The sequence below is a fragment of the Battus philenor genome, unplaced genomic scaffold, assembly GCF_028537555.1.
Source record: "Battus philenor isolate CCGP_79_NKW_IND1 unplaced genomic scaffold, ilBatPhil1.0.hap1 SCAF_15, whole genome shotgun sequence".
NCBI lineage: Eukaryota > Metazoa > Arthropoda > Insecta > Lepidoptera > Papilionidae > Battus > Battus philenor.
In genome coordinates this window covers 10175137-10192201 of record NW_027181677.1, presented here as the reverse complement: position 1 = coordinate 10192201, position 17065 = coordinate 10175137, and the positions used below count along the sequence as shown (strand labels likewise).

Sequence of the window (17065 nt, the reverse complement as noted above, 5' to 3'; positions counted from 1 at the left end):
AAATGCTAAAAGGTCATTGCGAGACAACAGCAGGCGAGGTTCTCTCTGAGATTTTAGCATGTTGTCATTTCATTGAAAGTCTACACAAATGACCTAATGGTTTGGAGACAATTCTGTTGCGTATAGTAACCAAAATAATGGTTCAAAATGAAGCTTCCTAAACATGCGAATTTATTTACTATGTAGAAGTTTAGACTAAGTTTTCTCAGCGATCGGAAATTTTAAGCCCTGTTTAACAAAAAAGTACATTTAGAGCCTAACATATATAATTATTCTTATTTTAATAATTGAACGTAATTTATGCGTATCATTATTTTAATAAATTTCCGGAACAATGTGATGTTTGAATGAGTTATCATAAATAAGGCTCCGAAGAAACATAATAGCCTTTTCTTGTACTATACACAATGCCAAAAGGCGAAGATTTTCTTAAAAGATAACTTTCACTTTATATATATTTATTTATGTGGTGTAATGAAAAATAGCCTGAAATGTTGTTGCTACTTTTATGTTGTTACTACTATGTGCTATACTTTAACTAACGAGCTGTTATATAAAAACTAAAAGTTAAGATATAAAGAAAACGAGCCCATACATTTATCACTTCATATATGAAATATTATTCATGATTTGTATTTATTTTGCCTCTTAGTCAAATAACAATTTAATAATTTTTTAATTAAATTTATGTGTAGATAGTTCAGTCATCGTTATTCATATTCATGTGTAATATTGCGCATAGTATTATTTATATTTATTCACCACAAAAATCGTTAACTTACAATTTGAAGTACACTGATAATTTTCTTAAAATACTATTTTAATAATTAAAAATCACTTCGTAAATACTTAATCTTATTCATTAAAATACTTATCATTTGAACGCACATAGTTTATTGTTTATAGTAATCTTTTCGTAATGTTGGTCATATTTGACATCTTTACAAAATTGAAAGAAGCGCCATCAGAATTTTTGTCGTAGAATATTATTTTTCTGTATAAGATTTAAATACGTTTGATGTAAATTACGACGTGAATTTAAACATTTTATTCTATGTTGTTACTTTAGAGTTGCTTAAATTATTATCCGTACAGTTTAAGTAAATATTAGTGTTTGTGATTGACAATTTGTGTTCAACCGTGGCTATTTGTATGGGTCGGAGATTTTTGACAACTTAAAATGGCGGCCTCTTTGAACTCGGCAATGTTTTCGATTTTTCGCGGTTTTTACTGCTCAATGTGGTGAATTTATTTCATCATAATAAATGTAAAAAGTCGATTTATAACTTTTTAAACATGGATCATAATTTGAGTGACGCTCTGAACTTGGACAGTTCTATGGGAGTGAGTACTGTATAACTATTTTGAAATTTTTATTTTGTTCATTATTATACAACCTAATTACTACATGAATCACTAATATTTTTATTAATTTCAATTTTTTTCCTACTCAAAATCAACATAGTCTTTACTTTCGTGACTTATTATTGTGAACAAAGTTAATCAACATGTAAATGATTGCCCATTTTAGGTTGACTTTGGACATCCAGAAGATACAGTTGTTGATCAGACACATATAAGTTTGGAACACGGTGGACACGATGGTGGTATTCCCATGGAATTTGAGCATATTGAAGAGCAGCCTATGTTAATGGATACGGGCAGTGAAGAAATCATAGGTATTTATCATGCATCTTGGTGTTGTTATTCACACCCACTGTTATCAAAATTACTATTGTAGCTTAACTAACTATTTAATACAAATTAGATTTATAATATTTGATATTTAAGATAACATATCATACATTTACCTGATAAAGACATTCTGGTTATAGTAAAAGGTGAGATGATTTATCATGGAAAACTGACTTTATTAACTAGGCTAAAGCAAAGTCATCGAATTTTTAATAAACGTTAAAAGACATTGTTAATATAGGAACATTATTAATTGATATATTTATGTACAACACATAGAATAAAGAGATTAACATACTTAAAACAAATTGTAGTGTTTCATGCTTGTAATGTAATTATATTATATTTTTGAATAATTTTCTATACTTATGATCAAGAAATTTGCTTGTTATTGATTATCTAAAATATTTATTGGTTGAGACCATACTTTTCAGTGTTTTTGGATAGTTAAATATTAATTATAAACAGAAAACAGGTTTTAATAAGCAGTAATGAATAATTTAATATAATATTGGTAATTAAAGGTAAAGATCAAATGATAATGAAGTTTGATAAATAACCTGTTTTCATTAATGAATATTGCTAGATTTAAACTATTGTAATATAAAATTGATATGTTATATTTCCAACATAAACATCATTTTGATCTTACTGCTGAGATGTGAGACAAACCACAATACACTCGGTTCAGGGAAGCTTGGTATTGCCATCACATAAGTTTGACCTGTATTAAGTTTGAAATAATAATAAACATTACATACAAAGTATGCAGTTTGACATTGAGCTGTAAATATAGCTAACTGAATGACCTTTTGTTTTCAGATTTTATAGGCGAACAGTTTACACTTCAAGAATATGAGGACCATGAAGATCAAAGCAATGTTTTGACTACTTCTATAGACTCAAGTGTAGGTATCTTCTTCATTTATTCAGCTTTTTATCACTTGCTGCAAGGCATAGTCCTCCCCCAAAGTTTTCTGCAATGGCTAGTCTTGTATTACCCACATTCAGTGACTTTCCGCAACCTTATCTATGTTATTGTTCCTCCTTGTTCCTCCTATTGCATAAATGGTACTGTAACACATAATGGTTATTAAACAGCTCCTTGTTTTATTATTTGTTTATAAATATGTCAAAGCCTCTACATTAATTTCTAACCTGCTTGTTTTTTTCAGGAGCACAGTATTCTTACATCGCAATCTGACAGCATGATAGAAATTGAAGCAACACAGCACATAACAACAACAAAACAAGATCATACATTGCCAAAGATGATCACTGTTAAGGTAAAATGTTTTTTTGCATAATTTTAAAAACAAAGAGATTTTAGTATTGTTTATATATGTTTAATTTATGTAAATGAAAAATAATTAAGTTGTATTGTCTGAACTGAGAAAATGACATTGGTAAAGTGACCATTAAACAAACTTATTTACAAAGCAATCAAGATTGATGTCTATATATTACATTAGGTATATCATTTATTAATTGTGTGGATTAATCAAATTCTCTTCATTTAAGTATTCATTTACGTGCACAGTCTACCACTGGCTTGAATGCTGATCTGTCAAGAAGGGCTGGCAAGAAACAGAAAAACTGCTTTATTAAATGAAATGTAACAATGTTTGGTATACACATTATATCAACTATGTCAATGGGCCAACAAACCAAGTTTCGCAAATTGTAATTAACTTAAATCTCTAGAATGCTAAAAAATTTACTTCATAACATACTTTTAATCATAGATTTAAAACTAAGAAAAAGAAGGTCTAATATATACTTATTAGTTCCATGAAGGATTTTTTAAGTTGTAAAGACGAAATTTATATTGCCTAACATTTCAAATTTACTTTTATTTCATACATTTATAATGGTGTGTTCACTATTTTTATAAAAGAAAAAAGAATTTTGGCTTATAAACAATATATTAAAAATATGTATTGAGAAATTACTGGCAGATTAATAAAACAATTTCTATGTTTTAAGTTTTTAATAGCCTGTACGAGCTGTAGCTGTGTTTTTTGATGGATCAAATATTTAAGACTGTGATAAAATGTGATAACCATACTATGTAATGAAAAATGCATGTGTGCATGATTGGCAGGATGTTAACTAGGCAACATAAAAATCAGTTTCCCAGAGGTTGACATAATCTATAGTTAATTTTTATTACAAACAAGGTTTTTGAATAGACTCAATTAAATAAAAAAGTTCTAATTAAAAATTTTGAAGTTACTGTATAAGTAATGTACAAACTTGTTATAAGAATTATTAATATTTTAGAAGGAAATATAATTTTAGTTTGAAAAACTATTTTTTTCGATTATTATAAACATTTTTAAATTGGAAGTATTTAATGTTAATATGAAATATACTAGAGACCCTATATTCAAGGGTGTTTATGGATGGTTGAGATATGTGTTTATTTTGGCAAAAGACATGTCTCTGCCAGCTGTTCAAAATAATTTTATGGTTGTCTGGATGAAACCATTGTTTGATATAAAACTGCTCTTAGTACTTTATGCTTTTTTGCCTTTCATTTGATTTTTTTTTGTCTTGTTACTTTGTGTATTTTATTATAATATATTTTTTTATTGTAATAAAGAATAAATAATCCCTGCTTTAATAAAAAAAAAAACATTTCAGAAGATTGTGCCATAGTTAAGTACCTGTCTTGATTTTGTATAAAAAATTTTGTTATATATTACAGACGCCGTTTTCGCCGCCTCGTCCTAACGAACTTAAAAGGAACGAAACTGAGGTACACACATCGGCACCACGGCAAGTGCCTATAGCACCTAAGCCTGCTGTTATGCCTCAGGCATCTAAAACATTTTTACCAGGAAAACAATTTGCAATAGCACCTAAACCCATAGCACTGCTTACCGGTAAGAACAATAGCTTTCTTAAGAAAGTTACTCTGGCCGGTGTCATGCAAGGCAATACTAAAGGGAATACAGTTTTAAGTAAGTCAATTTAAATTTTTCCAAAAAATTACTGCTACAGTACCTAATATAAAAATAATCTGGTTTAATTTCAACATAATTGGTTTAATATGGAATAAATTGTCAATATCTAAATATACAATTTAAAATTTTCATCAACTGAAACATATGTTTACAGTCACTGGCCAGATAATGTAATTATAAAACATTAATAATCACAAACGTATTTTCGTTATAATTTTTCAGCTCAAATCGGTAAACAGCTCGTAATGATGCCAACAGCTGGGCCGCAAAAATTAAAATTATTGACAACAGGGACAGTAATGCCTACTGTGCAATATATACGGGCTAATACTGGAGAACAGGTATTTACGTATTTAAAAAGCTGATTAAGTATATAAAACCTGAGAGTAACATTTGTATTAACATTACACTAGTTTGCCACCTCTTAACATCAAATAAATTCATAGAGAAGCACCATAGTAAGAAAAGGACTACTATATAGCTACTTCCGCCATGCAGCAGTAGTCGTACAATAAAGTGCACCGCCCGCCAGCCCGCTGATAAATGCGCATGCGGCAAACAATGCGAATTACACAACTAATACCATTAAATCACTCAACACGTGTTTCACCCCTCCACAGGGCATCCTCCGGAGCAATGTTACACTGATTAGAGACTCGGTGTTTGGCACTTTATTGCACAACTACTGCTACATAGCGGAAGTAGCTATATAGTAGTGCTTTTCTTACTTAGGATGGACTTCCGCAAAATAACGCCTGAATCCATTAGATACAAGCACCATAGGTTCCCCTTTGCTTTTTATAGAATGTTGCACCCTTAACAAGAAAAAAAAATTGTAGTGTCCTCTTTGGGATATATATAATGTATAGATAATTATATAAATTGTCCTGTTTATTATTATTATTTTTCCATTAAGGACATGTTACCGCCACTATGAATAGCTCATTGTCCCGCTATTGGGCGGCACCCTGATTTGGAACTTAGACCATTATAACTTAAAAAATATGACCAAGAATTTTTTATGAAAGTTTGTATTATATAAACTGGTTTAAAAAATTATAAAGATATCACAAAGCTGATTATATATATTTGCTTAAAACTGGTATTAAGTTGACCTATGTATTTTTAAGATCAAAGTTCTCTTACTAAAAATGGTTGTAGTTAACAATCTTTTAATATTGATTGATACATTTTTAGACGCAGCTACTGCAGACACAAAATGTAACTACTCATCAGAATAAACCAATAATAACAAAACTTTTACTACAAGGTAATTTTTTGATTAATCTACTCTTCATTAATTTTTGATAGAATTGATGAACTTTAATGATAATTGTTTGTCTTAGGACAACCAAATATGGAAGTGAATACCTCACAGACGCTTCTCACGAATGTAACTCCTGTCTCCAGCGCCAAATCGCCGACCCATTTTGTTACTATGCAACAGAAAACTGTACCATTAACTTTAGGAAATAAGGTAATTATCAATACAAACAATACAATATAAAACAATGTAACCATTTATTTATAAGATATCAAATATTTTTATATTATTAAGATATCATGACTGAGGGTTATGGCCAAGCACGTTACCTTCTGCTACGCTTATGAAATTGCTAACTATGTTCTTTTTAACATCCACATTACCGACAACTGTTGTCTGTCATCTCCACTTATCCTCCACCATCCCAGCTTCTCCCTGTAATGTGGTCAAAGTAATAAAGTATTCTAGAAGAAGAAGACTGTGTACAGTCTGGTCTTTATACTTAGCTCTTTGAGGAAAGACGCAATAGAAGCGTCGCTCTGTCCACGGAATTATTAATATTTAGTTCCAACATCCCGTCTCGAATGAACCTATTAAGACTTATGAGTGTTTATCTATAGCTATTTATGGGACTTACTGAGATAACATAAAGAACTAATATCGGCGTCCGTATCTGATGTAGTTTGTTGTTTCACTTGCACAAGCAGTTATTGTTGTCTATCTCACTCTTTCATTATCATCTTATAATTATTTCAATACAAACGTGCATTCCATTATAAAAATGAAATGTTTATTTTTTAAAATATTTACTCTAAATTGTGTTATTCAGCTACTAGATCTTGTAATTAGCTGGCCTATTTATCTGAAAATTTTTAACCTTGGTTTCTTTTACATTCGTCAAAATAAAAAGACACTTGTTATGTACATGTCTGATGTAACGGGAATAATACTATATGACATATATAATAGAAAGTAATAAAATTACTTTATCTGAAGTAGTTTTTTTTTCCAAATTTGAAGATATTATAAGTAGGAATATTTTTCCAGGTTTTATTGGCTACACCAACAAAGTCAGGAGTAAAATTTGCCAAAAAGCAGCAAATAATTGCTTTCAAATCACCTGAGAAGATTTCACAAGCATCCCAAGGTATAAACATTACAAAGCATCTATTAAATAATTATTTTATGATGCTACTTCACGTTTATTCTGTGCAATGTTTAATTGGTTTAGACATTGAAACATTATTTTATTGCTAAATAGTAACTAATTATTGGCTTTGTAATGATATTCAACGTTCTTTTAGGTCCTGCCACAAAGAAAGTTCTTATAACTTCGAATCCAACGCAAAATGTTATATTGAAAACAACAGCACCACCCAAGGCACAAGTAAAAACATGTATTTTTTTTTCAATATTTAGTAACTAAACATTTACAATAGTATTGACGATCTTAGATTCAATTAGTAAATGTAACAAAAACCCATTGTCTGAAGAGAAAAGGCTTAAAAATTTGAATAATAATGTCATGTATGAAGTCGCATGCTATTTTTATATGCTGGTTGAGCCCATAAAGCGTAGGTGATCAGATGCGTATTTTAAAATATAAATCCCATAAAATTTTAAATTTAAATAACTTAAATTTTTTTTACAGATTGTAGTTAATTGTAAAAGTTAAATAATTCTAAAACAATATTTTTAACATTTTCAGATTACTAAAGAGGGTAACATAATTGTTGAAGGGCCACGGACGCAATTACATCAAATCAATGTCCCAGGCAAAGGTGTAAGTTATTCAATTACATTGTTTTATCTGTTCAAAAGGCATATTTATCAAAGTTTTATTTTATTTATTATGGATTGCAAACAAAAATTACAATAATATGAGGAAATACAAAGCAATTAAAAAAAATACAGGACAAATTGCAATTTCAATGACTGGCAACCGTATTGGGTAAACAAATATTTTTTTTAATATCTGATCAACTATAAATATATTTACCAACATACAGAATAATTTAAAAAGTTTGTGGGTATTTATTATTCCATAATTAATTTCACAATTCTGTGATTTATCAAAATTGATAATATCTTCTTTTACTTTTACAGATACAGTACATTCGACTGGTTACAAATTCAAATCCAGCACCCGCTAAACCTAAACAACAGCAAACTATAAACATACCAGCTAAAACCTTCCTCTTGACTGATGCCAAGGGTAAAATATTGTTATGACTCAATAATTATGTTTAATAATCGATATATATATATCACTGAGATATATATATATATATCAGTGATCTACTCTTTTTAATTTTAACATGGTATTAAGAATTACAGCTCTTTTTTAATTATGATTTAGGTTAATGAGACAGTTGTAAAGTAGGCAATAAACACAAAAAAATTGGATTTATAAGTTTAATTAAACCATGTTGGAGACAATTTTTAAATTGCTCGATTTCATGACATCACTTAACTGTGGCTCCTTAGATATACAATACAATCAACTAACGCTACACTCTCGGTTTACTATAGAAATTAAACTTAATCACATGATTTAAGTAATTTATAGATTAAAGTTATTAATAATTTGCGTTTTGGTGTATAAATTGAAATTTTATTCATTTAGAAAAGTATATTATCATGATGTAAAAATTGTAGGTAATTTAATCCAGATGTCAGCGGAGAAATCGTCCAACAGCGGTCAACAGCCGCCTATGGTTATTTTGGCCAATGCTGGAACCCAAAACCAAAGTATGTATGGTCCGGTTAAATTAAAATGGTGCCCAGCTGGATTGGAACATCTTGTCTTCTGTGCTTTAATGGGCTGGTTTCCACAACGAAGTGACATTTAGCCTACATTGCATCATGAATATTTAATGTATGCATATTTAAACACACATTTTTAAATCTTTTTAATCATCAAAAATGCCAAGTGTCCATTCCCGCTATGCTCCAATTTACTTAACCGAGATATACATATTATTAATTAAATATAAAATATCGGGCTAGGAAGGTAGCTGGCCAAAATTTTATAACATTAGCTCAACTTTTGTTTGATTCCATCACGATTATTACTGAACATAATTTAAAAAATCTAATTGTATATACGTTGCTAAGTATATAAAGTCACCAGTAAATCTATTAGGTAATGGTACTTGTTTTTAAAATTCAGTCATAAACAAGATTTTGTTTGCAAAGTGAATGGATTAAAAATAATATTAGTAAAAAGTAATAGAAATTGTAATGGTCTTGTAAATCTCTACGTTTTGTATTTTATTCAGAAATAGATACACCTTGACAATGCGTATTGAAAGGTTAGTAGAAAAAAGATATGACATCTTATTCGTAATTGTAACAGCGCCATCTATTGACCTGAACTACATACGCGTTCGGTTGATTGTTAAAATTGACATTCAAAAGAATTACACAAACTTTAGAAAATGGAAAGAATTTTGAACATTGACATTATTGAATTCGTTCAATGATTTGTTTCTTTATTCGAAAATTATAAATAAAATTTTAAATTTGAAATCTTAGCAAAAGTCACTTGGAGAATGTCTGTCAAGGAGAGAGTTGAAGTTTTTAATTTAAAATCTTATTATTTAGCAGTGAACACGACGAAGCCCCAGCAGAAGTTAGTGAGGATAGCTCCACTGGTTAATAAGCCGTCGCATTCCGTAGTGGTGCGTTATCATTATTTAAAATACTTGTTATAATTTTTTCGGTAAAGTTTTGTTTGGTAGATTTAAATTCGATTATTTTTTCCTTGTAGTACATCATTTTGTGATTTAAATTATTTATTATTATTATTTATAATCTTTGCTAATATATTGCTCTATAATTCTCTTTTTAAAAAAATTAACTAAACTTTGTGAAATATTTTGTTTTTTATACTTAAATATATTGTCCAAGATGCAGTGGCATCAAATACCTGCTAAATCTTTTAAAGAAATTCGTTATAAGATATAGCAATTATTACAAACACCGAGTTTTCTTTTTTTGCTGAAGACTCAATTTCTTATGCTCAATTGTGACACAAATTGTTTTTGTACAGACTAACAGATCATCACAAAGTCTTCTGGCACCAATATCACCAATGTCGGAAGTACCACAAAGTGCGAACGATATCGCTGTTGAAAGACAAGAAGAAACCGATTCGAAGGCAGCCTTACGCGCGCTGGTCGCCGACGCACTACGAGGCGAAGGACAATCGGAAGTGCACACTGACATGCAGTCTATAATGCAGCCCGGCATGCACCCCAATATGCAGACAGACATCCATCTTGACCTGCAAGCTGACATGCAGGTCGACACTCAAGACCCTCAAGTCTCTGTTACAGAGGTGGAAGTGGAATTTAAACGGGATTTCGTATGTATTACTTATGCGCATATAGTGTAAATGATTATCACACACACACACACACACACTTATATATATGTGCGTGTATTTGTATATATACGTATAAATACATATGTATGTGTATATATATATATATACATATGTATATAACTATTTTATCTAGAAATTAAAAAAATAGGTAAAATTAAATAATTGGCCGCTCCGAAATCTATGATAGAGGCCTAAGCTCTGTGGACGTCTTTCGAAAAAGGTGATGATGATTGTCATTGGTACAAATGGTAGTTAAACAAGATTAAAAGAGATTAGTTCAAGAAAAGAGATAAGTTTTTTGATCTTTGTAATCTGTGATTTTAATATTAATTATTGTGGGATGTTTGGTAGTTTTAAATGCAATAGATGGAATAGTTTTAAATACAACAGATGGAACTCTGTTTAAAAAACATATGTGGGAGGAGAAACACATCTGCAAATGCCACAATATTAGTTCGCGGTCTAAAAAAAGCTGTTAAATTCAAACTTAAAAGAGGCCAACACTATTATTTTTAATAAGACTCGAAATTTATGTATGTCATAGCATAGGTTACTAGTAATTTCCTCAGGTTTTACTTTGCTACTAATATACTTAAATATTGTTCTTATTAAATTATTGCCAGTACTCGGACGGCGAAGAAAACAATGAAAATACAGACCAGCACGACTCGAGCGGTAGATCGGAAGATCATCCGCTGATAGTGGTGCCGTCCAATTTCGGTAAAGAGACTGACAATATGAACATGAGCGACTCTCAATCTGCGAACGTAAGTTTATAATTGATCAATATTAATTTATAAATTGAGAGTACATGCGGCTCATTCAATTATTTGTAAAATATACCCAAGATATGGGATCTTGGTTCAATTTTGGGTTATTATAAAAAATATATTTTCTTGGTTTTCAAACTATAGGCAAAATAGGCGTTTAATTTTTAATACTAGAAATATATTTTTTAAAAATTGTGTAATTTTTTGTATATTTTTGCATAACTTTTAAATATAGTTCAAGTTTATGAAGAATTACAAATTTTGAAAAAGTTTCTCTGCCTATTAAAACCGATACACACAAGTACTATGTTTTTTTAAATCCGTCTTTGTATGTTTACTGTTACAGGATGACAGTCAAAGAGTGAATAATATTATAGAAGCAGATATGTTAAGCGTGTACCAATCGCCAAGGACACCACAGGCTCTTTCCGAATCTGGTCAGTGCGCACCTTTTGTATAGACTTTTGTAAGCAAGTGATAGAGGTAGATGATCGTAGTTAGTAATTTGACATCGACATTGACTAATTGCGTAATATAAAGATGCGTTGACAAGCGACAGTTTCTTTTTACTTTATTATACCAATGTCTAATTACTAATAGTTTCAAGCTTTTTCGCATTAATAAAAAAAAAAAATTATTTCTTTGAATTTTCCATGGTATTCAGTTTTTATCTATAACTTCTGTAAGATATTTTAATCACTTACTAAATAGAAATAAGGTTAAAAATGAGCTGATTGGAAGTAAACATTGAGCAACATAAAAAGCAAAGAATGTATCCACAACAAAACTACAGAAATTGATTCAAATTGTGCCAGTGCAAAAGCATTCTTAGCTTGTCGATTGCTCGCTAACTGATAAATTGTACATTTTGTTATATTAATGCTGTACATTGAATTTAGTATGTTAATAGTTTTCATGTAATTTAATAGGATCATGTGTTTTCTACAGACCTTGTTACAACAGAGCTTGGTTTGAGACCAAGAAAAGCATGCAACTGCACAAAATCTCAATGCCTGAAGTTGTACTGCGAGTGCTTTGCGAACGGCGAGTTTTGTAACCGCTGCAACTGCACCAACTGTAATAATAACCTTGCAAATGAAGAACGACGACATAAGGCCATCAAAGGGTGCCTTGACAGAAACCCAAATGCATTCAGGTAAATTTTTATTTTAAAACTGCACTGCTTTTGCATTTGTCATCTTGTTCTATGCACAAACTAGAAAAGTTGTCCATATTTTTTATTGCTTGTATCTCTGAATATTTATGATTCTTTAATCTGTAGTAATGGTTAAGTTTAGGCAAATTTGACCCCAAATTATATTAATTTTGTTTACTTATTTAGTGAAGATATAAATTGCACAATTTTTATTTATTTGTACAATTTGCATAGTTTTTTTTTATTTCGTTAATTGTTGTAAATGTGTGTTTTAATGAAATAACTCATATTTTTATTTAAGACCAAAAATCGGTAAAGCAAAAGTTGGCGGCCCCGAAACAGTTCGACGGCATAATAAGGGTTGCAACTGTAAACGAAGTGGCTGTCTCAAAAACTATTGTGAATGTTATGAGGTAAAAATCTTTTAATAACTGAGAATTTATTATACTAATATATATATATATATATAACACGTTACAATTTATATTATTTTTATTTTATGTATAATCATTCGCCAAGCTATTGTCAAAAACTTACATTTAGATTTCATAATGAGAATTGTTATTGCCTTCAATTATAGGTTTTTGACTTGAAACTAAAAAACTGCCACCATCACTGTTTTTTTTATTTCCAGTATTTACTTATGTACATTGCAAACTGAACTTAATGACGCTAAGTAATGTAATTTATGATTTTTGTTTTAAATAATATTTACATATTTTTGAAAACCAAAGGATGATTTTTTGCCTACAACATTTTTTATACCTTGTGTTTTCAGGCTGTTTCTCTAACATTTAAGATATTGTTTTATACCATGGTCTTAATGATAAGCTGTTATTATTATTTGTGTCATCTCCTTTGGATAACTTGATAATATAATTTACATTTAGATTCTGTCGTTTCTATCACTAGTAACCACCTTATGATCAATTGGCTGGACTGCACCACCACGAGATACTTAGAGCATTGCTCATATGATTTTTTGCTTTTCAGGCGAAAATAGCCTGCACGTCGATATGCAAATGCGTCGGGTGCCGGAACGTGGAAGAGACACTGGAGCGAGGTCGACGTCGTGCGCCTGCACCAGCCTCCGGCCACACGCTCTACCGTCCACCGCCGCTGATGCCGCTCAAGTCAGTGAACACCTATCATCACACATGTCGTTTATCTTACCAGTGTTAGGATAGAGCAGTAGCTTTTAAAAACCGCAATGCCTGAAGAAGATGGTGTTTGACCAGGAGTTGTTGCCAATAATGGTCTACGGATCTGCACCGTAGGTGCTTACAATGGATCTTATAAAAACGCTTATGATCACCCAGAGAGTAGCAACAAAAGAAGCTATGCTCAAGCTTCGCTGCTATATTGAAACAAAAATGATGAACAGTCTTGGAACACTCAAACCTCAGATCACTGCAAATCACAGGCCTCTTCCAAAGACAACCAACACGGCTGCTTTCAGCTGCTCGTATGTAACTTTCCGTACCTTTTACCCATGACCTTTACCCATGACGAATAACTATTCGGCCTCGAAGGTTGCACGAACGATGTGCCCCGCCGCCTTCTGCCACTTCAGACGAGCGATTAGTTAAGTCATACATAAGATCTCCACACTCTGATACTGTCATTTAATAATAACAACAACTAATACATTTTAATAATTTTATTTTAACTAAGAGATTTATATTAAAGTTGGTCTGGTGTCGTGCCCGCAGGCAACCGTGCAGCTTCATAACGCCAGAGGTGATAGCGGCGGTGTGCCAGTGTCTGCTGGCGGCGGGGGGCGACGGGGCGGGCAAGGATGGCGCAGAGGACAGCGACCCTGTGCGTGACGTCATAGACGAGTTCGCACGCTGCCTGCAGGACATCATAAGCGCTTCGCATCAGTCCACGCCACTCGCGCTACTCGATGATGTATAATAAATTAATATAAATAAATTAATCGTACATTTATATAATAGGTAGGAGAAAAAGTTTCATCGCATTTTAAATTAAAAATATGTTTATATGCGAGACATAAATTTTTTAGTTTAACATTTAACAATGTGTATAGGTGACATCTTTGATGACTTTTTGCCATCTTGTATATAGTGAAATGATGCCGTTGCTTTACAAATTTTGGGATATCTGATCAAAAACTTCGATGAGTAGTTTAGGCAGTCATCGTTTGATGTTAAGCTGACACCGTTTACTAAAGAGACTGGCAGAAAAAAACAGGTAGAAATTTGAAGGTGCAGCGCTATAAGGCGTATGCTTCATCACCTACCGGCCTAACAATCTTAATCTTTGCTGAGTGACTAAATATGCCTCTTTTGGTTAAATCCGGCCATTTTATCCGTAACTGGACGAGATGCTATTTTGATGTCGAAATTTACAGATTGAAAATGCTTAAATCTACTTTTTGCTACTTTTGCTAAACTTAATTAGGTGATGTTTATGTTACAAATTATATCCCAGTTTGTGTTGCATTTTTTCCTTTTTTGAAATAAAAGTTTAAGATGTTATTAAATTTCTTCAATAGATTCATTTATTTTGACAGAAAGAAAAACGAATTTTCTTGATCGATTAACTTTATTTTTAATTTGAAAATGTATTTTTTTAAAGTCATCATAGCCATGTACAAATGGCTAAAGGCTTAAGAAATTTTATTAAGTTAAATAAGTTTATACATAGTGCATATTTGCGATCAGACTTTTTCCCTGACCTAATAAATTATCAACACAATTTTAATCTATCTATATATATTTATATAAAAAGAAATTTCCACCTAGGTACTGATTCATCACGATATCTCTTTAACCGTAAGTCTATAAGGAAATTTGGTAAGAATTTTTCTTTCACTGATTAGAGGTCAGCTGAGAATTTTACGAAAATCCACCCGAAAGTGAGTTTAAATGTTCTGTAAAAAATGTGTTTTAGGTTATAGGAACATTAGTTGGCATTATAATTATCAAGTACCGGACTTTATAAAATTACACTCGTATAATGCATTGACCACGCGAAGCTGGGGGGGGGGGATCTCTCTCATGTGGTTTCTTTAAACATGTGATGTGATAAAGTAATTAATATTGTACATATGTGTTTCCTCATTATCATTTTAGGTGTGGAATGTCCACTGCTGGATAAAAGCCTCTCTCATAGATTTTCAATAAGACCAGCTGGAAGCAGCCTGCGTCCGGGGTCGTCCCTTACGCGTGGACGTCCTACTGCTACGTTTGACGATCCCTGTGATACAAAACCTTAGTCCCAAGCGGCCAGCTGTTCTGCGCTCTCCGAGCCCTGCCTGCTGCCAATCCGCCGGGCTATATCAGTTGCTTTCGCTTCTGATTCGGTCTTTCAAAGAATATAATAGCCCTCTCCATAACTTCTTGAGTGACTGAACTTTTTGACTAATCAAAAGAAATCATGACAAATATTATTAATTTCTTTAAATATCTGATAAAAGGAATTACTATGATAACTATTCTTAACAAATATTTAATTTATTAATAGAGAATTTTTTGTTTCAGGGTCCTTCGTGATATTCATCGGAATAATGGGGAATTGAAATCTAATTCCTTTTTAAACAGGAGTGTAAAGAACATGTGATATATGTGTAATCATTTAAAATATCTTAGTAAAATTATACAGGTGCAATCTTAATGGTTTTTATTGGAATAAGATATTTTATCATTTTATATTTCATTACTAGTATATAGAGGAAATTTTTATTAAGTATTTGATGTAATGCAGAAGACTGTTCATGATAGATTGACATTGAATCGTATGTACATATAATAAAGGTACTCCATATATGGAATTGAGTGACTAACTTGTTAGGGTAATGACAGATTTTTTTATATTTGTTTAAATAATTTTAATGGTGGCATGCTAAGCCTGTACAGAACATGTAAATCTAATATTTTACTAGTCATAAGATACCTTGCTTGCAAGGTAAGAGTTTACATAGTAATATAATAAATGCAATATTATAAAGTTTGTTTTGTTTTATTTTAATTTAATACTAAACAATTTTATCTGAACTTTTCATTAAGACTTTTCATTATAAATCAGTTTTGCCCAAAATGAATTACACGTGTATTTTTTTACAAATGATGCAAGGGTATACTAAGGTAACATTATTCATAATAAATCTTTACGTACTACATAATTGCAGCCGAACGACATCCACTGCTGAACGTAGGCTTCCAAATGTAATTACTCCTGTATCCAGCGTCTTCCGAAAACTTAACGAAGTCCTTTGTCCGCCTTTGGGGCGAATGTCCCTACGTTGTGTTAGCGGGTCCCAACCTCCACTATAAAACCTTAAGGCACTGCCATATAGCCGTATATGCCTGCGCAATATAGCCTTCCCATTGCTAATTATCTGGATTATGTTTTTTTTTCATTCATCTACAAAAACTCTATGATATTTATAAATTTAATATAAACAACTACACAAGGTGCAATCGATGCGGTTGGGGCCGAAAGGTTCTAGAATGGTGACCACAAGCCGGTAGGATATAGCCACTAGATGCGGACAACGCAAGGCCAGTCATCGTGGCAATCTTTGGTAGAGCACTTGCAGTAGATATCTATTGGCTGAAAGGTTATACAGGGAGATAGGTTATAGTTGTGAAAACTTTTTTCTATTGGAATGAAACAGGCCAATAAGTTCAGGCAGTACAAAGTCTGCAGGAATAGACAGTTAACAATAATTACTTTTAATATCCGAATTTGAAACGTTTTTGCTTTCTATATTAACATTATGTAATTTTTTTAATTCTGATTATTGATTTTTGTCATACATTAAATGACAGCAATAGCAAGACCCCACCTCTTTAA

At 31.4% G+C, this 17065-nt stretch overlaps 1 protein-coding gene across 5 annotated transcripts; it reads left to right on the top strand.

Moving 5' to 3' along the window:
* The first annotated feature begins 964 nt into the window (after positions 1-964).
* LOC137918672 (protein lin-54 homolog) lies at positions 965-16185 on the top strand. Of its 5 annotated transcripts, none has more exons than XM_068761540.1 (22): positions 965-1344; positions 1532-1679; positions 2518-2603; positions 2871-2981; positions 4406-4583; positions 4887-5005; positions 5862-5934; positions 6011-6141; positions 6976-7075; positions 7233-7315; positions 7637-7711; positions 8035-8143; positions 8587-8679; positions 9535-9611; positions 9983-10297; positions 10942-11085; positions 11435-11525; positions 12037-12244; positions 12546-12657; positions 13238-13377; positions 13957-14155; positions 15751-16185. In XM_068761540.1, the coding sequence occupies exons 1-22, from the start codon at positions 1297-1299 to the stop codon at positions 15760-15762; spliced, it is 2652 nt and encodes an 883-aa protein (XP_068617641.1). In that variant the 5' UTR covers positions 965-1296; the 3' UTR covers positions 15763-16185. The 5 variants fall into 5 exon arrangements, with proteins under 5 accessions (XP_068617641.1, XP_068617640.1, XP_068617639.1 ...); XM_068761539.1 differs by having other exon boundaries at positions 4406-4661; positions 9538-9611; XM_068761538.1 differs by having other exon boundaries at positions 4406-4661.
* Positions 16186-17065: the final 880 nt, after the last annotated feature.